At 38.6% G+C, this 20,786-nt stretch overlaps 1 protein-coding gene across 2 annotated transcripts in view; it reads right to left on the bottom strand.

Moving 5' to 3' along the window:
- The window catches only part of PDZRN4 (PDZ domain containing ring finger 4), a 339,737-nt gene that overhangs the window by 6,606 nt on the left and 312,345 nt on the right, over window positions 1-20,786 (bottom strand). For both annotated transcript variants that reach the window (XM_026502091.4, XM_057318835.1), the window contains 3 exons: window positions 12,284-12,382; window positions 9,887-9,949; window positions 3,775-3,876 (listed from right to left, as the gene is read on the bottom strand). In XM_026502091.4, the coding sequence (XP_026357876.3) occupies window positions 3,775-3,876; window positions 9,887-9,949; window positions 12,284-12,382 (264 nt within the window). The remainder of the gene's footprint in view (window positions 1-3,774; window positions 3,877-9,886; window positions 9,950-12,283; window positions 12,383-20,786) is intronic.

The raw sequence follows: 20,786 nt of genomic DNA, 5'->3' as shown, positions 1-20,786 counted from the left end.
ATTAAACTGAATAAATCCTTTTGGCTTCTCAATACAAAGTGAAGTGGGAAACCTTGCTAATATGATGAGTGTTGACAGTCAATACAGATAATTTGCCTCAAAGTGGATTTCTGGAGCTGGATTACATAAATTAGCTGTCTATGCTGATTAAATTAACTGAATTATTGTCCATGCTCTGTTTTACTCTGTGCTAAAAGAAATAGCAGCTTTCTAATGAGCCAAAATTGACAATACAGTTGACCCTTGAACAACAGGGGTTTGAACTGCATGGGTCCACTTACATGCAGATTTTTCTTTTTATAAATGCAGTACAGTACTCTAAATCTATCTTCTCTTCCTTGTGCTTTTCTTAATAACATTTTCTTTCCTCTAGCTTACTATATTGTCAGAATAGTGTATAAAACATGTGACATATAAAATACGTGTTGAGTGTTTATGTTATTAGTAAGGCTTCCAATCAACAGTCAGCTATTAGTAGTTAAGTTCTGGGGAGTCAGAAGTTACACGTCAATTTTTGACTTGGTGGGGGCTTTGGCTCTCCTAATCGCTAAGCCTTGCTCGAGGGTCAGCTGTAGTTTGAGGTGTTTTCACCACTCAACAATGGCAAAATAAGTTCTTAAAGGTAGCTGAAACTGTAGAACTTGAAAAGAAAACAAATTCTGAGAGGAGCTTAAGTTGCACCAGCAAAGGCATTAACATATATGGATCATATTCCTTGATATGAAGGTAGCCGTAAGTTTCTTCATATTTGTTAAAGGGTACCTCGCACTTAAATTACTCAAATTTGACTGAGGCCCAAAGTGTAGACACATGTATTCATCCTCATTTGTCTTAATGTAGCCTGAATAACTTGACTGAGATCTACCTCACTGACTTTGATATGCAGATGAACTATGAAAATTAAGCTAAAAATTCAAATTCAATTTATAATTGTCTAAGTTTTACATTCTTTTCAAAAAGATTTTATTTATTTATTTGACACAGAGAGAGAGAGAGAGGGAGAGCAAGCATAAGCAGGGGGAGCTGCAGAGGGAGAGAGAGAAGCAGGCTCCCTACTGAGCAGGAAGCCTGATGGGAGGCTCGATCCCAGGACCCTGGGATCATGACCTGAGCCGAAGGCGGACGCTTAACCGACTGAACCACCCAGGCACCCCAGTTTTACGTTCTTTAGTCCCTTGTAAGTTTCATGAACCTGCAAACTTCAGACTCCAAAAGAAATTACGTAGAGCTAGAAATGTTTCTTTTTATAAGCATGCCAAGGAATTTTTCTTTAATCAGGTCAAACAAAATATTTGCTTGCACAGATGTAGTGAATGATGGAACAGAGTCTTCTGAAATTAAATGAAGGGGTTGGAAAGATAAGGAGAACAAACAGTAGAAATTAATGAATCCCTATAACTCTTTTCTTACTAGCGAATCACACAGATCCTTGCGTTGCCATCCGGAGTCAGTGTACATCCTCTTTGACAAGTCTTTGGGCTGGAGGTATACACAGCACAGTGAGTAAGGAGAGCTTCTTGCCCTCTTCCTTTCCCTGTTGTATTTCCCTTTCCACCTAAACATGCATTCACGGCAGTCTGAGTTTCAGACTCGGCCACAGGCAGACCTTTCCCTGGGGCTGAGCTGCAGGAAAGGAGGACTCTCTTTCTGAAACTGGGATCTGTTTGCGCACCAGTGGAACCCATGTGACATTTCAGAGAAAGGAACAACCTGCATTGTCTCAGGAGGAGTGTGTACAAGTTCTTAGGAGAGCCCTCTTTGCCCCATGTCCCAGGGGGAAGAGGACAGAATAGCAATATCTTTAATGGTCTGAGGAAGAAAATGGGCAGAAAATGAAAGAAAGTTGACAGGGAATGAAAGAAATGAGTTATTTAAAAATATTGCACGGATGTACAAGACTGCCCCCAGCAAATCTGTAGATCATTTCTAAGAATGTAGAGAGTATTTGAAATATTAAAAAAGAAAAAGGCTAGAAAAAGCACACAAGAAACTTCCACATTTTCACTGAGTACAACTGATGTGCAAAAAATGCAATAATAAGATACACTGAAATTGATAAAAAAAATATAGGTGCTATAAAGGCAAGGTTTTTTTGGATCTTTTTTTCTTGCCATTTTATGGCATGTCCTGCTTAAATTACATTTTTAAAATATGGTGTTAAGATGCATTTTCTTTCTTTCTTTTTCTAGAAATCTGATTTCCTAAAGGCAATTAGCTTTCTTCCAGTGTCATGAAGCTTCTTTAGGATCAAGGGGCTGAAGCAGATCCTGGTTTTGACAGGACGGAGAGAATCCTGCAGTCAGACGGCCATCTTTTCTCAACTGTGGAAAGGAAGTTGTTTGGAAATTCATCCTCCAACACTGATTCTATTAGGTCAGGAGTGTAGTCAGATATTTGAAATGCCACCAGCTCTCCCAAGCATATGTATTCTATCAATGATTAACAGGATCTAGTCTTATGCCATTAATTTTAATTCTTTCCACAGTTCATTACAGCCGTTCTGTGGCATAGTTTAAGGAAATGCTTTAATTCTAAATTAATGAGGTTCTCTAGCAGTTACATGGAAAGGGCAGGGAAACCACATTATAACATCGAAATATCTTTTCTATAACAGGGACGACCCCTGAGTTCTCTTCAGTTTACCATGAATTGCACTAACATGTGTTTAGCCCCTTTCTTCTTTCTGTTCAAGGAAATGGATCAGTGAGACTAACTGGTTTGCAGAATTTCCAGACGATTAGTGAACTTTCATACGTATTCTGTATTTTTAAATTCCCTCCCAAGCAGGCAGTCCGGCCAGGCGCGTAGGCTCCCTTCCCCACTCCTGAGACCTCAGGTGTGTAACTTTACTCTGCCTCGGGCTATAGCAGGCTTTACGGGAACCATTTAGAATGGTCAAGGGCGTAAAGAGAATATATGCGGAAAGGGTGATCTTTTATAACCACTATATTCAAGTCAGGATTTGGTCTGACACTGAAATACACTTACTCAATGTAATTTATAGATAGTATGCAGTTACTGAGTTTGAAAAATATCAGATCGATAACCTGGGAGACAAATGGTGATTTAAGCAACTTCACTCAAGCTACCGACAGGTGGATAGAATGGCGGCAACGTGCTGTCCTTTCTGCATTGTGGCGGGGTATAAAAAGAATATAAAAAGAAGGACCAACAGCACTTTTCTTCCACCATTACCTTTCCTTTCCTTTCATGACATCTCCCTCTGTTAAAGATATAAAAAACAATTCCTCCAGAAGCTCTCCGCTTGCTGTTGGCCGGACAGATGTTTTTGTCACTCTATCTACACTGGGGAAAAATTCCTTTACTACCCATGGAACTACACCATGCTACGCCGGCCACTTTATTTGATAAAGTTCTTCTACAAAGATTTAAGTTGACAGCTGGATATGCTAATGTGTCTCTCACTAGAGATTCTTTCAAGATACCTTAAAATGCCAATTAAGTATTTTTAGATAGAAAGCTAAAGCAAGGATCCAGACAGAATTAAGAATCATGTAAAGTCAACCATTTTTCATATATGAATTCATTCAAATAACTGGCAAGTGGAAGGAGAGAATAACGGCTCCATCTTGTGTGTTTTTCCTTCTTTTTTTAAAAAAAGATAAGGTTGATAAGGTTGGTCAGTTAGGAGAGACGACTCTTACTTCTGTTTCGCACCCTTGGCTTTAGCAGTCTCTGTGGTACTGATTTGATACAGAATAGCAAATAATGGATGTCAAGTTCGGCCTCCAGATCTCTGATCTCTGCTCTGACCTGAATCTCCGGCCTTGCAACGAGCAGCACGATCCTCTTGCACTCATCGCTAGACAGCAACGCCACTGCTTCTTCTCGATTCTGGACATCTTCCCCATTTATCTAGAAAACAAATGAAAGTGGCACATTAGTTTCCATTTCCACAATGCTGCACACAGTAAATGGCAAATATCAGCTCATTTATGGTGAATGTATGGACAATGAAGCTCACACAATGGGCTCATCTTCAGCCCCTCGGTGGTAAGTGCCTTCACTCAATTACGTGCTTACTGTAAGAGCCATATCGATCCCTGAAGGATGGCGGACATCAGAGGAAGCAGTTATGTTCATAAATGTCCAACCTGCGCCCTGGCAACATACATCTAGCAACACAATTAACCAGCCCCTGACAGGTGACGTTCATCTTTCTCCGCTCAGAGTAATGGAAGTGTCACTCTGAGATAATAGTGCTGGGGGAAGCAGGACTGGCAATCCCACATCTGAAATCCGTCATCCTGCATGCCTGCCACGAGCCAATTAGAGAGCTACAGCATTATCTCTCACCAGGCAGGGCTCCCAGGCCACTGCTGATTGCATTCTCATTTAATCATCTCCTATTTGTGTGGGTCTGACTCAGTTGCCCCAATCACTCTCAGGATATCTTTCAGTGCTTCACTAATCAAAAGAAGGACAGTTCATCAGTAACATGCTTACCAATACTACAGTTCTTTCTAAGATTTGTCCACTTCCTCAAACAACAAAACTAATGAAATATCTTAAGTCTCATCTCTTAAGTGTACTTAATTTAAAAAAAAATTAACACAGAGGAAAAATGGCTTTTTGCAAGAAACTAAGCTTGAGTAAACTTTTGATTAAAAAGACTCTGGTGGAATTCAAAATATATCTTTTTTCCTTTTCCTAAATTCTACAGAGAGAGCAAATAAGGTTTCTGAAGTTTTATTTTAAGCTACATTTTCATGTTCAAATGTATTTAGCTCTGAGTTAACTGAACTTCTTTCTTTGGATATTTCATATTTATTTCATTTTATTGATTGCTCAAATCCATGGAGACAATGAGGTTTTTGATCATAGTACAGAATCAAAATATGCAGAAAGAAATTTCAATTGAAGAGGTCAAGTAATTATATCTAAAATAAGTACTAATTATTTCAAAAAATTAAATAGAAAATGTGGCTGTACTGACCAATTTTTCAATAATTAACATCTTTCACCAAGGATTTCTGCTGACAAGCATGAAATGGACTACTGAGATTTTCTTCTTGCGGCTCTTTGGGATTCTGGCTGATACACGAGGACAGGTATGATTATTGAAACAAGCCCAGGAATCTCAACTCTGGACCACAATAAATGATCTTAGACTCTTACCACATACATGGAACACAAAGAAAGCAGACAATACATAATAGTCAAAGGGGGGAATTGTACAATCATATGTAGTATTTTCTTACTCTGATCAAATGAATTATCACCTTTGCTTTTCCCTTGTATATGTAGACAGGAAATCCAGCTTTGACAAGTTTCAAGCGCATTTCCTTTTTTGGCAACTCACAATAAAATTCATCAAATTAGAAAACAAAAGCTATGATACCAAAATGGGAACTAACGACTGGAAAGGGTATTTCGTGGTTTTTCATAAATATACATCTGAAAAACTATTTCTGTACTGAATCCAAGGCTTTTCCTCAAATAAGGATAAAATGGCAGTGGTGGATTCCACTACGCCTCCCCCATCCCCAGGGAAGTGTGCTTTGAAAACAATGAACTTGAAAATGTTTACTTTCTGTGAGCTTTGGGGGCTTACGTCCACTTCATAGTAATTCTTAATAACATATCCGCACTGCGTCTACTTGTCTTTCCGTGATGGACCTAATCGTCCACCCTCCGTCTACTATCAGGCATGCTGGGTCCTGGGAACAATGAGTCAGGTGCTCTCAGACAGCCTCTCTTCATCTTTTCTGTGTGAAATCTAATGCTCACAGCTTTTTTCTCTCAAGTAGACAGATCTAAATTCTTCATCTAAATTTCACTTACCATTAACCTAAATACTCTTCATTCATGTTTATTTAATGTTACTGTTATGTTTCCTATATTAAAGTACAGAAAATAGTGCCTTTCTCAGAGTGTTCTTGTAAGGGTTAAATGAGTTAATATATGTCTAGGGTTCAAACAAGTGCCCAGTATCCAGGAAGTGCTCTGGGTTGGCCCATGGTACCACTGATATTTTTGTTATTGCTAGTATTACTACTACTACTACTACTATCATTATTTATATTTATATTTTAATCCTCAGTAAAGATTCTTTTCTTCTAAATAAACCAAATATAGTAAAATTCATACATAACAATTAAATCCATAGTAGCAACTATGATTCTACGTTAAAAGACATCTATCTCTCTCATAGGTATTTTTAAGTCTTAGAGAACCATCAGGAAACAGTATGGTGTGTTTGATTTGCAGTCGCATTAGAGTTGGTATTCGTCTCTCTCCTCTGTGAACTCCGTGTCACCACAGCTACAGTCTCCAGGCCCAGGATTATGTCCTTGTCCTGGAAGGACTGATCCCATGTTGTAGAAATGCATTTCCACTCAGAATCCTATGTAGAAGGAAATGAATTCACCACAGAAATCTGGTGTTAAAATGTGATTTATTGTTTCTTTTTCAAAATAAAGGCCACTTTAGCCAACTGGCTGGTAGATCCTATTGAACTCAGGACACTACTTTGATACCCAAAGTGATACTGGGGCAAGAAATGCAGCCCTGGGTTTCAGCAAAGAATGAAAAGGTTTGAGGAATGGATCAGATAGAGCTTTCAACCTTCATTTGCTCTTGTTCCTGAAGGATGGCTTGTAGCTACAGCATTGCTCATGGGAAAGCGGTTTGCTGTGCGTGAAAACACCAGGCAGACATGAAGGTGAAGGACCCGGAATCACGGGGAGGAGATAAATGAGTGGGTGCGTTACTACAGTTTAATGGAAGACTTTTGTTTTAAGAACAGAGAGGGAAAGAGAACCAGGAGAAAGGCAACGTGTAACTTTTGTCATAAATGAGGGAAAACTGCACTAGAGAATATGTCTTGTCTCAATTTCTGTGCATGGCCTTATGTAAATATTGATTTCAAAGCAGATACTGCTCTGGCTTAGGAGAGATTTGTGGCATTACAAAGATAAATCAGCCAAAATCTCACTTTAGGCCCAATCTCCTGTGTGTGCGTAGGAGTGTGTATGTAAGTGTGTGTGTGTGCACATGCGTGCAGAACCCTAAAAGCCTAGAAATGGTTTAATATAGCTTTTTTGCATGAACACACCAATTTTTAGGTTCTCTATATTACTGTGCTAGGGGTGGGTGGGCAACTAAAATTCTTGTCATCTGACCATCTATAGAATTTATTTGAAAACCCAAGAACCTAAGGCAAAAGAGGCAGGATATATTTAAGTGTGCTTATATTTTAGTGTGGAAGGAAGGTGAATAATATACAGAGATAGAGAGGTGGGCAGAACAGAAAAGGGAGAAAAACAGTTATCCAAAGTAAAGAAAAGTATAGGACCAAATGTTGGGGACAAGTTTATGTGTAGGGCAGAGAGAGAGAGAAACTTAGTAGGAGTCTTATTATCCCACTGCTTGAGTTTTGTCAGGGTTTTTTCAGGGAGGGAGTAATCCTTAGGAACATGTCTGACTTTTTCAGCCAATACGAGATGAGGCTGTTGACATGGAATATTGTATGCTTACTATCCCAAGAAGGAAGTGAGAATAGAGCCCTCGGCTCATGAATGTGGTCTTTAATTCTTCTTCTGTGGGGCTCAGGAAAGCCTGACTTCACTCAGCATTGCAATTTTGTGAGAGGACTTCCCCATGTGAATTCCTGAGGCCACATCCGATACCACGAGCTTGTGGCAATAGCACAGCCTATAGAGCTGTCAAGCGCTTGCGGAGAAAAAAACACAACAGTTAGAACGTGTCCTCATGAAATTGGGTCATGGTTTTTCTTCCGTACAATCTCCAGCTTGGGCCAATCTCATGTGAGTACCTGCGCGTGGGAGGTCCCCGGGTGAAGTCATCTCACACACCTGCAATGTACTACCTTCAGAAAAGTTTAGCTACACAATGAGGACAGGACCATAGAAGTACACTCATTAGGTCATCATGAACAGGAAATTAAAACCACAATGGCTCTAAGGAGATTCATTTAAATAAAAGCCAGCCAGGAAACTCCAAGGATAAGAAGTAAATCCTCTCTTTCTCCCCCTCTCATCTCCCTGAGACAGCAGTCATTAATTGTTCATTATAGGGTATCCCATAATATCCTCATCAGCCATATGGGAGCTATTCGTCTATGGGTACAATTTTGTCACAGTTTTATTTAATACAGTTTCACCATCACCCTAAGACTCTTTGTTTCCTGTGTGTGCAAACAGACTTGAATTCTAGGCTTTTTAATGTGACATGTATTTGTTCATTAAGTGTGACATATTTGTCACTGAATATAAAGTAATCAGGCAGACAGGGCATTTTGTCAATCCTGCTGTTGCTTCTTCAATGAACCGACTCCATTAAGGAATGTCTTATTATCTAGCAAATATTTTATCTGAACGCTTTATCTGCCTCTAATATAGCCAAGAATAAGGAAGTATCAAAACATATAGTATGTATATATGAAAATACATATATACAGTCCATTCTGCTTAACTACAGGTTGCCACTTAAGGAGCTACAGAAATGGAAGTTATACATTCTTGAAGTTTTCTAAAAATTAGTAGGGCCACACATGACCACTTTTATTCTTTCCTAATTGGAGTCTTAGGAGAGGGTCCTTGATGAAAGAGGAGTTCGCGGCATCTAGCTAGAGAAGAGAAAGGGTGTGAAGAAGTGTTGAATCAGTGAGGGGAGCCCCGAAGAAGGGGAAGAAGAGAGAAGGCCGGGCAGCATAGCGGTGTGGTATGGACCAGGCAGCATGGGCACACCGTGATCGTGACAGCGCCACACCGCACTGTCATCATCTGCGTGTGCAGCTGTTTTCCTAACCGCACAGGGGGTGCCCCAAACACTGGGGGGGGGGCATCTTGTCTATTTTTGAAGCCCTGGTTCTAGGCAGAGCGTTGAATCCATTCGTGTTGAATGCAAAGCAACCTTGGGCAGGCATTCGCATCGAATAAGGAGAAGTGGGCACTGCAGGTCTGTCGCAAAGACTGAAAGTCATGCAGAATGTTCTAACAGTTGCTAACTTCCTCACTTGGTCTTCTGAGTCATCCTCCCTGCTTCGTAGCTGTGATCTGCAGTAGACTCAACCCTGAAGGGCCTCGGCTCCTATTTTGGGTTAATGTGGGCACACGAGCTGGGGAGCTGTGTCTTTCTTAGCACTCTGTACGGGAAAGGACTCAGGGGAGACAGAGAGGGTCGAGGTGGGTACAGGAGAGAAACGCTGGCATTCAAGGGTACTCCTAACGTGGCCTGGAATTCCTTCCAGCTCCACATCCCCCTTATGTTCTGCTTATCATCTTGCTCATTAAACTGAAAGGTAGCCAGTCTTTATGTTTTCACATTTCCATGTGGAAAAGAGCATTTTTCCCCCCCCTGTCCCTAGCCACTCAATTGTAAATAAATAACATTTCTTCAGACATCTAGACTTTCAGGTAGTAATGGAACATAGGAATCCATGTTTACCTAATTTATTCTGGAAAAGGCAGCAGTAACTGGTGCTGTTGCTGCTAGTAATACTAGAAGTTAATGTTTGTTACTTACCATGCAGTGTGCTAACATCAAACGTATAATCACATTTAACCTTTGCAATGGTACGTTTTATTATTACCGTTTTTCAAGATGAGGAAACAGGCCTACGAAGAGAGGTAAAGTAAGGTGCCCGAGTAAGTGGTGGAGCTAGAAGTTGAAGCTGAGTTACCGAAGTCCAGAGATTATGCCTTAATCACTAATTATTAGCCAATAATTCTTAATGAATAGTACCATCCTTACTTAAAAATTTTTTTAAATGATAGCCATTTGTTTTATGGATGTTATTATCTAGAAAAGACAAATTCTTTTCTCTAACGTTTTATTAAAAAACTCAATAAAACTATTGAACAAATGGTAGGAAACTAAAGGAAATGACCATGCCACATACTTGCAAAATACGATCCCCTTCTCGAATTCGGCCATCTTTGGCAGCAATGCTGTTTGGATCTACCTGTGATGGAGAAAACACACGTCTTCAACCGGATGTGAGACATTCCCCCAGGAACTTAAAAATATGGTTTAAAAAATATTTTTAGTAACCTGGTTCAAAATTCTCTACTGATTTATAGAATGCATGCCAAAGGTTTCTGTCAAAAATCACTGATTCTAAACGTATAAGTGGACTATTTTAGAATTAATAATAATAATAAAATGAAAGAAAACTAGAGCAGAACTTAATTTGAAGACTATTTTCTCTCTTTTACTCCCTTTTTCCCTTTCTTTTTTTCTCTCTTCTTCTTCTTCCTTTTTTTTTTTTAAAAACCTCTGTTCACTCATTTCTGTATCCAAACTGTCAGACACAGTCCTCAGCTGACACAATCTTCAGCAGATGTTAATTCTAGGATTCTCTGGACCCAGGAAATTTGCTTTCTAGTAGGGTGATCTTAAATCCTGGTTTAGCTATTTTAGAGAAGCTAAGAGCTATACTGTAAGTCCATACTTACTAAAGAAATCTCTGTCTCATGAGCACATTAACTTATAAAGAGATTGATAATCGATGTTGCTAGAAAATGAAAAAAAATCCTATCCACGTAGATTATTACCAGGCTCTACATTATGGGGTGATGTGTATTAACTATAACTTATTTTAGAATAAACAGATATTTAAAGCTTAAGAGTTTACCAACATTTTAATGGGCCAAGCTTGAATGGTGACTTGCAGTTCACTGGGGGAATTCTGTCTATCACATTTTGAATGATGGCTCTAAGCCATTTATTTGAGCTTACTCCATCAAAGCTTTAATTTAAGCAAAGTATTTCAAGTGTAGCATGAGGCTGATGCATCCTCTCCAGATGTTAGGGATTACTTTCTTGTCAGGTGGTGCCGCCTAATAAGTGAATTTGAAATGATCAATCAAGAACAAAGACACTATAATTACATGTAAGAAGCGTAAGGAAAATATTCCTTCCAGGTACATATGTTCCATTCCTGTGGCTTCTTTACTGTCCCTGGAAAGTTAGGCTCCAAAGCTGGCATATTTAAGTGGTAAACAGAGACTTACTAGAGGGAAGGAGGTATGATTAATCAATTGTATCCTACTGAGAAGCTGTTCTCAATCTAAAACTTTGCCTACAAAACTGTAATCAACCTAATGCCAAACTTTGACATTTGTACCTCTGTGCCTCTGACAAAAGACAGTTCTGTGGCTATTTCCTCACCATAATTGGAGGGATTATCATAGCTGTCCGTTTAAAAGAGGTATATAAGTCAGACATTCTCTGGAGATTTTTCCATTGCAATATCCAGTCAGTAAATTCTTGGGTAAAGTGATAAAGAGTAACATTTACATTTATAGAGCTGGGTAATTTTCTAAGTGCATTAATTACATTATTTTTTCCATATTCTAAACACCTCTATAAAACCAATGAGATAAGCATTGTTGTATCAAGTGTCTAGTCGAGGAGCTGAAGCTCAGTGAGTCAGGTAATGATGTTAAGATCATGGCCAAGAACGCTTGGAACAGCATGGACATTAATTAGTATCTAGTTTGTCTAACTTCTTTTTCACACATATACACATACACATACATGGTTTCACATACACATATGTGTGTGTATACATAATATGAGAAGGAGTCAGGCAATACACATACACCTATGTACATATGTGTTTGCGTGCGTGTGTGTGTGTATAGATAATTTTCAGTATTAGGTATATACAATTAAAACAAATTGTACCTTACTACTTCTCACAAAATGATTTTTTGGTGAGTCTTAAAAAATCACCTACAATAATAAATTTTACTTCACATTTTTTTTCAGAGTAATTAACGCTGAGAGTGTTTCACATTTAAGTACCTCACTTTCTGACAGTGATTCCAGGGTTGAATAACACAAATTCGTAGATACATTCCTTGGATATTCAGATGTATCAGTCTTGCCAGCAGAGTAAAATATGTAATATTTGTGATATTAGAGGTAAAACAATTAGTCAATGCTCTTGTTAACAGCACTGATAAAAGGAATGGAAGGACGAATGTTTGCTCATCAGAAACTCTGCTTGACTTTCTGCATACGTAGGGGAATTTATTCAAATTTAGACAATGTTCCCATTTTTGCAGTTTTCCTTACTGGGGATTCTGTGGTGAAAGCATCCCCATTAAACAAGCTGATAATAATTACATTACTTGGGCAACATAATTTACTTCCCTAATTGAAAGTGACAAGTATTGGAACATGGCCAATTCTTCACAATCAAGCCTCCCAAGGATATTCTCATCGTGAGTCATTTGACTCATTCCTCGCAGTCTCCCTCCCCCTACCTCCCCTCCTCGGCATTTCTTACCTCACTGACATAAATGCCCGTGTCTTCTTCATCATCCGTTCGGTAACAGACTGTCAGGCCCAGCTTCTCTTGACTGCTAACACGACACAGCTCGACCTCCTGAGAGAAAAACACACACAGAACGACATTTATCTCAGAAAGAAACCCCACAGCAGAACGGAGAACTCACTGATATTCTCTGGGTCACCCTGGGAGGTTTTCATAATTACTGCCCAACATTTGAAATTAACTTACGTTACCAAAATCTTCCAAATGTATCTTTAATGTGTATTTCTGTATAGTCAAGCCAATGTTTCAAATTTTCATGGTACAGGTGGAAAAGTACAATTCTTTTGTATCAAATCATAAACTTAAAGCTTAAAAATTACACAATAAAGTATAAAATATGCATAAATCAGTAAGATATTTGAGACTGTCAAAGTAGGCAGAAAAATATTCATAAAAATACTGGGAGTTACTGTGATTTTATTTGTATTTTCGTAAAACAAAACAAAGTTCAAATTAAAAAAGACTACACTGGGCTCTGTATCAATTCTTCTTTTGAGTTCTACACAATATGATAATCAGCAAGTGGTTTGTGTAGCTCAGGTCGAGGCTTTCTATTATTTTGTAGAAGCTCTCACCCTTGGAATGAAATGGGTTCATCCAGGCTGAAGGGAGAGACATCAACAGGCATATGGGCAGAGGCAATGATTCAAAATGTAGCAGTAAATGAACATGGGAACACATTTACTGAAACACATGGCTAAGGGGCTTGAAATGGCAGTCCTTAGGTAATGTATATGGAATCTATTTTCTGATTTATGTTCAGTAAAATAATAATAAATTTCAGTGTATTTCATTTTTATATAATGAAATAGACTTGTACTATTCTCAGAAACAAATGACTTTGGGATAAATTGCATAATTCCAAGCACTAAAAGACAAATTGATGTTCTCATCATGGAGAACTTGTTCCTATTGGATGAAGAATATTAAGCCCTTTGGTAAATAATCACATGAGATAAAACAAAGTAAATTTAAATGGGAAGAGAAGTCTGGATTAAGTTTCTGGAACTCGGGCTCTGTGGGAGTTGCAAATTTGCCTGTCTTGCGTAATGCTTTTTCTCCAGGTCCTAGATCAGGGATAAGCATAGTATGGGCACTCAGTAAATCCGGGCTGAAGGGTGGCCGCTTTTATTTCAAATCTTTCCTGGTGTTTGTAACTTTCGGTAAAACAATAATTAAGCAGTCTTTCCTCTTTAATGGGAGATAGGTTTCGTGTGCGTGTATGTGTGTGTACGCATGTGTGTACGTGAATGAAAAGAAGATTAGGAAGTTTGATTATAATAAGCATTCATTTAAATGTGTATTATCTGAAATAGTTACCAGGACTAAATAAAGAAAAACTCACTTAACTTCAAATAAGAGAATATTTTCCAGTACACTGTGTTGCATTTGAGGAAGGATCCTCCCTTTCAATTTTGTATCTCAGGGCAGGCCTTGTAAGTAGAAAATAACCATTTATTTTCAATCATGCTATCAACCATGGGTAAATCCTTAGTACGGGTGGACTATCATAAGCTCTAGTGACCAATAATTTTATAGCTGATAACAAATAAAACAAAATTTAGCTCCTCTCTCCTGAGGTATGTACTGTAAGTTGGTGAACTCCCTGAAACTACAAAGAACGACTTTGTAACTGGTTGGCAACGATACTCTAAATTCCACTACCGTGGTTAAAAAGGGCATGGTGTATGCTAAACAGTAAAGAAAAAAAGGTGGAAAGTCCTTTTATCTTGAGGAAGAATAGGAAACAGTGGTGTGATTTGGCACCGGAAGTAAAAAGTATATACCCGGCGAGGGTATTTTCAAAACTGGCAATCATTAATGCCTCCAGAGGGAAAAAGTACTTGACGGAAACCGTAACATTAGGAAGAAATTACAGCAACCAAAGAGCTTCAATTACAGCAATGCAGTATACGGTTAAGGAGTAAAGAAGCTTATGATTCCTAGGAGGCCTACAAGGAAACCTAAACACTCCATAAAGAACTGAGATTGGGACCTTTAAATTTAAGCAAACGAGGAGCTGTAGTCAAAGCTGTGCAGTGTCCTTCTGATAGGAGGGGAGAAAGTCCCTGTGTTGTGGGAAGACACTTCCAGAGGGAGACTTGTTTTGCAAGTGTTTTCTCAACATTCTCAAGGCTGCAGCCTGGCTTTGGTGTTTGTTTAGGAGATGTGCACTGAAATATTCTGCAATAAAATGGAACCAATCTATGAAGACACAAAGGGCAGAATCCACCCATAAGTCTTCAATGGCACAAATCAAAGCATCAACTCGAGAATCACAATGGAAAAGAAGACTAAGATCCTGAGGTCAACATAATTTTTCAATACTGTCATCCTCTCAGACCTAAGCAAAACTGTGGTATAGGTCTCAAAGTTACCTATAACATCTTTGTTTTTAATATCCCATGTGTGAACACTGAACACCCTCATATTCCCTTCTAACTGCCTGGAGTTGCTAGAGAACTGCCTGTCTAGGCAGCCAGTGGAATTCAGGTTTGCCATCTTATCTATCTATCCCCTAGCAAAGTGGGGCAATTAATGTTACCTTCTATTTTCTCACAAGTAGCTCTTAGCATATAAAGAAAAGTGATAAATATTTCTTAAAGAGATCACCATTCATAATTATTTTTATTAAGTTTATAATTTTACTTCCAGTATAATTAACATACAGTATTCTATTAGTTTCTGGTGTACAATACAGTGATTCAACACTTCTATACAGTACTCCGTGCTAACAGTGGTAAGTGTCCTCTTAATCCCCATCACCCATTACACCCGTCCCTCCCCCTCACCTCCCTTTGGGTAACCATCTGTTCATTCTCTTTCGTTAAGAGTCTGTTTCTTGGATTAATAATTATTTTAAATATTGCCCACTTAGGGTTTTGTTCATATTAATGAAGACTGAAAATACAAAGCCTTAATTCGAAGGACTGAACTTGAGGTGGCAGGATTCCAGGCTCTGAGGGAGACTCAAGTGAGATTTCCTGGATCCCACAAACCACCCAGCACCAGTCCCAAGTGTGGACTTGCCATTCTTTCTTTGAGAATGTTTCAGACACTGCGTATTTCACATTAGTACACAGAAGCATACATTTTAGAATCAAAGTTCCTTTAATTCTATGATAAAATAACTTCTAAGGATCTACCTGTAGAGCATTTTGTTTGTGAGGCAAAGGTGCTTTGTAAAGCCTGATTATCTGAAAGACAGTGTCTAGTACAGGTTTAATTTAGTATTCCTCTCGCAAAGCACACAAGCCTCTGACTTCTGAAGAAACAACCTCCTGGTAATACAGAATGTTTTCCCTCACAACTTTCATACCTTTCCCTCTGTCGCTAGGAAGCTGTTTGATGAAAAACATAAAAGTGAAATGCTACCTCTGTACATTTTCTCCACAGAGACAATTCACAGGTGTATGCGAATCAAAGCCGAGCTTGCATGATGGCGCTGCTAACCATCCTTAAGTCATTTGTGACTGGAGTGGAAAATCGCTTCATACACCTGGTGAAACGACATTCATTTGGCTTAAATGTGCTTTAAGATGCTATGTTCTGGAAACATGTATAAAGTCCCCTTAAAAATGAAATCATAGTGCCTAATTCTGTGCGAAACCGATTGCATGGAGATTGAGGGTGGAGGAGGTTAGTTAGTAAAGCTTGCTGTGAAACATCGTCCGGGCATAGGAAGAGTGGGATCCATACGTAAATCAGTTGCCCTACAGTGCTGCGAAATTTTTATATAGGAGAAATAGGGAACTTAAAAAGAAAAAAAAATCCTTTTGGTTTCTAGATAGGACTCTGTCGCTGAAGAAGAACTGAGGCTTGAAAGCGTCGACAATGGCTTTTAAGGCAAATTGTTCCCAAACTCTTAGAGAGCTTGGAGGCCCACGAAGAGAAAATTCAGAGGCAGTCAGTACCGTGCAAGTCTCAAGACAACCCAGGGCCAGACAGGATGGTCACTGATGTCAACTGTCAACTGACAATCATGGGAGATGGGGGCCCTTGTGTCCATATCGTCCTTTCCTTTTATTTGTGTTCCTGGTTTGTATTTATCAGACGACAGACGCGCTACTCTATAGGCTTAGTATTAATCTTATATCATTGTCTTACATTTTGTAATGTTGATTAGTAACTAGTGGAATGCCATGCTGAGTTGTTCTAACAAAACATTAAAAAAAAAAAAGAATTAGTGGGAAGTATAAAAACTTTAACTCCCACAGCTAAGGGAAGCTGGATAGTCTACTGTGAAAATATTGCTTCATTATCATTAACTCCTCAATAGTGAAAACCAGGTATAATAGTAAGAAATAAATAACAAAATCCTGGAAATCCCACATTGCTAGGACAACATCGGGCTCACATACTCCACCTCTAAACATCCTTAAGAAACTGCTGCCCCTCGTAGCTAAATCATGTTTCTGTAGAGACGGCAGGGTAAAAGTGAGAGCAAATGGTAATGTCTTTCCACCAACAACCTTAACTTCAGGTCCTTAGTCAACTACTTTTTCTTTCTCAATGATATTGTTATGAAATGCAGGCAGCTTTTAACAGCCCAATTTTCTCCTCTTAGGAACTCTCTGGATTCTTTGGGAAATAAAGAATTCACATTTTTCTAGGCCCAGGTTGTCTGCTTCTCACTGTGGGCTTTGAATCACCTTAGGAAGCCATAAATTACTCATTTTGAATGGATTTTATACCTTAACAAAGAAATATTAATTTTGTGTGTATTGTTAATCGGGGTAGGGTAGATTCATGACGCCAGTAATCGGTAGTCAATGTCATCAGTTCAGACCAGGAATAGAAATGGGAGACTCAAATTCAAGGGAGATGAGAAGTGATACCCCAACTACATACTGTTGCTTCTACCATGTCAACTAGAGAATCATGCCAACTGCATGGAAAGCTGTTCTTTGATGGGCTCTCACCCAGTCCTGTTCTGTCTAAAACAAAGACCAATCGCATGTGGAACTAGGGGAAAACTTCTGTTTATACCAGTTATTTTTTTTTGTATCTTTTGAGAAAACCGCAGTTTCTTTTAGGTATTAGGATCATGTGGTTTACCTTTGTAAAAATCCTGAAATCCAGGATTATTCACAGGTAACTCTTGAGTTTTGAACAGACATGAACTTGATCATTTATTAGCTTACTAATGGCATTGCTAAATACCTACTGTCATTTATGGCTGGATTTTCTGATTTATATGTTAGTTCTTGGCGGGGGGGGGGGTGTCTTCATCAAAATTTGTTCAACATGCCATAAACAACGCATAGAAAAAACAATTAATGAACTGTCATTGCCCTAGTTGCTTTTCTTCTAAAATATCCACTTCCAGTGCTCCACTGTCTGATGAGCACGGATACTCCAGTATTCCTACTCTAGTATGTTTGCCCATATGCTAGACCTTGAACCTACTGATTCTTCCACTTTTCGCATTCAATAATCCCCTCATGTCCTCCCCTCTCTCCTTACACAGCTTGGAATCACAGTTACCCATGATAATCTTTCATAAAAATCTATAGCTCCCTTGTGGTTCTCTGCTTCCACTGTAACACCCGACAAAAAGTTAATCATGGGTAGACCCAGATATTATTTCCTTGTGTTCCCACCGGAGCAACTGCGTTGTCCTGGAGGAAAATGCACAACCATGCGGACCACATTGATTATTTCACTGTAAATTCATTACCACAAATCTCAAATAGATCATCCATGCTGCCCGACAATCACATTATACTTCCTTTGTCCATTTGCTCCTGTTTATCTCAAATTTCCAATAGGACCTACCCACGTTCAGTTGATGAACTTGCCTCAGAGCCCACTGGATGCTAGATTATTGTTACTTCAATCTTCCACTCTCCCAGACGGTATTTTATACCCCTTTTCTCTGTAATTCTACCATAGTGTCTTTTCTCCCTTCACTTTTAGGCAATATCCTATCTTATGCTTCATGAAGAAAAAAGAAACCATGAACCTTCTGCTTAGTGTATCAACCTAAATTCACCTGTAGCTATCCTGTGGGATGTTCCTCTATTACAATGAAAGGGAGAGACCCAACTCTCTCAAAGGCCAATGTCTCCACTCATGCTCTGTAGACCACTCCCCTTTTTAAAAATGTTTTATTTTTCAAGACCTTTTCTCTTTAATTATTCCCTTTCTTCCATATTATCAGTTTCTCTTTCCTTGTTAGATCATTCCCACTGCCACACCACACCCACAAAGCATTACTATGATTTATACAGGGTGAGACAATTGGAAATCCAACACATATGGTATGGTGGTCAGCTCTAGGTTGGGGCCTGCTGGAAGAAGCTAATAAAAGTGCATTGGAAGAGATAACAGAATTGACCCTGGTGTTCACCAAGACCAAATTTCCAAGCAGACAACACTGACTACACAAAGGTTACGGAGATAGGAAACAGCATGTATGTTACAGGAGCTTTAAGTAGTTAATGTGTGTGAATCTAAGGGTTTAAGACTGGGGTGGGTGAGGGGTTACAGTGAAATAAAAACAGGAGAGATAGACAAGGGCCATATCATGGAAGGATGGCCACACCATACTAAGTAATTTGGATTTTGCAAAAAGTAAAGAGGAGTCACTGTAAAAGAAGTAACACAGTCTGATTTGCAGTGAGGAAAAATGGCTTCAGCAGTAGCATAATGGGTGAGCTGCAGGGGTTAAGAGTCTAGTGGGGAATGTTACTAGTTTTGCAAGAGGAAATAAGAGCTTGGATGAAAGTAGTGGCTTATCAGTCTTTGACACAGTTACTATTATTTTCGTTTTATTGATGAAGAAAATGAGGCATAGAGAGGTTAAGTAACTTGCCCAAAGTCACACAGCAAGTCAGAGGCAGAGCTGGGATTCAAGTTCTAGCTAAAAGGCCAAGCCTGAATTCTCAACAGCTTCCTCCTCCAGTTCCATCTAAAGTTCTTTCTCCTTTTGAGTTCTCAGCTTCAATGATACTTTTTAGATGGTATTCTTTCCCATCCCTCTTTCTTATGTAGGGCTCTGAAAATTGTCTATCAGAATTTTACTGATGCTTACTAACTTCTTGAAAATTATTACCACTTATTCTCTCTTCTTTTATTAGAAAATCTGTATTTTACTCAGTTCGTTACTTTTTAAAATTGTTTGGTTTTTTCTAGTCTATAAACAGGTCTTTGCTATGTTTGTTATATCCTACAATTCTTAGATGTGAGACAAAGAAATACAGCTCTTGGGGATGGTGCCGTGCCCTCTTGTTCACATTCCCAGGGCCAGCATAGTCTGAAAACTTAAGTGAAGCCCCAGATTCATTTGTTGGGTGAGTTAACTGCTATAGTGGGTTGGGATGTAGGCTAAAATTGCTTTTTCTATATTTGTATCTGTGTTGTATTTCTATATTTCCTATAATTGTATTAGATTCAGTAGGATACATTGAGAAAGCTATGAAAACAATAGATGTGACTTAATCTCTTACAATCTCTGCCAACAAGAAAACTAACCAGAATTAACTGAAAATTAAGTGAAATTATCTATAAATTACTCACTCTAAGAATTCCTCTAGCAGATTCAGTTTTTACTTATTTTATTCACTTGACATTTTCTTAGCACCTGCTATATGCCAAGAACTATATTCAGCATTAGAAACTTTATATATCGACCATTGTGTTTTTGTATCATTATTCATGAGTGTTTTACAAATAATATTTCATTTAGTTTTACAAAAATATCACAGGGTTATACATTGTATAGGAGTTTCTGGCCCACCCGACATTCACTTTCTCTCTTTTTGGAAACATAACCCTAAATTTCTTGCGCAGAATTACATCTTTCTCTTTCCCATTCTATAGGTTTTCAGGTCTGATTCCAGGCTCCAAGGGTAGACAGGGGACCTACATGGTAGCAAATTAGTATATTTTATTTCCTTAGCTGTAGTGATTGTTTTAGGGGTAGGTATTTGGTTCAGTTCAAGCCCATCAAAACTAGGCTCAAGACTTTTGTTGAAACTATTGGGAAAAAAACCACTTGTCTTTTCTGTTGTAATTAAACCTGCAAGAATGTAGATGAAGAACATCTCAAAGCTTTATCTTACCACAATATACAGACCGGAGGACGGATTCAACAAAGAAAATATTAAAGCCAAAACACGGAGAAAGATGAATTCAGTGGCATCATTTGAGCCCTCACACCAACTTATGCCTGAAAGACCAAACTCTTGGCATTTTTTCAGTTTGTTATGCCACCCCATCTCCTCTCTTTCTTTAAAGCATTTGTTTCTTCTGTTTCTTGGATCACCATTTCAGTTGATTTTAGTAGATATTATAATTCCATTTTATAGATAAGGAAATTCAGGGCCAGCATTAAGTAATTAACCCAAGGTCACTTAGTAACCATTTTTCTAAATCAGAAATTGTACACAGGTTTTTGTTTTGTTTACTTGAAAACTTGTTTTTCTTTTTTTTGATAATCAATAGACTTTTC

This window comes from Ursus arctos, unplaced genomic scaffold (genome assembly GCF_023065955.2).
Source record: "Ursus arctos isolate Adak ecotype North America unplaced genomic scaffold, UrsArc2.0 scaffold_26, whole genome shotgun sequence".
In the NCBI taxonomy this organism is placed as follows: domain Eukaryota; kingdom Metazoa; phylum Chordata; class Mammalia; order Carnivora; family Ursidae; genus Ursus; species Ursus arctos.
Note: the sequence above shows the minus strand (reverse complement) of the source record. Positions and strands in the feature narration are given on the sequence as shown.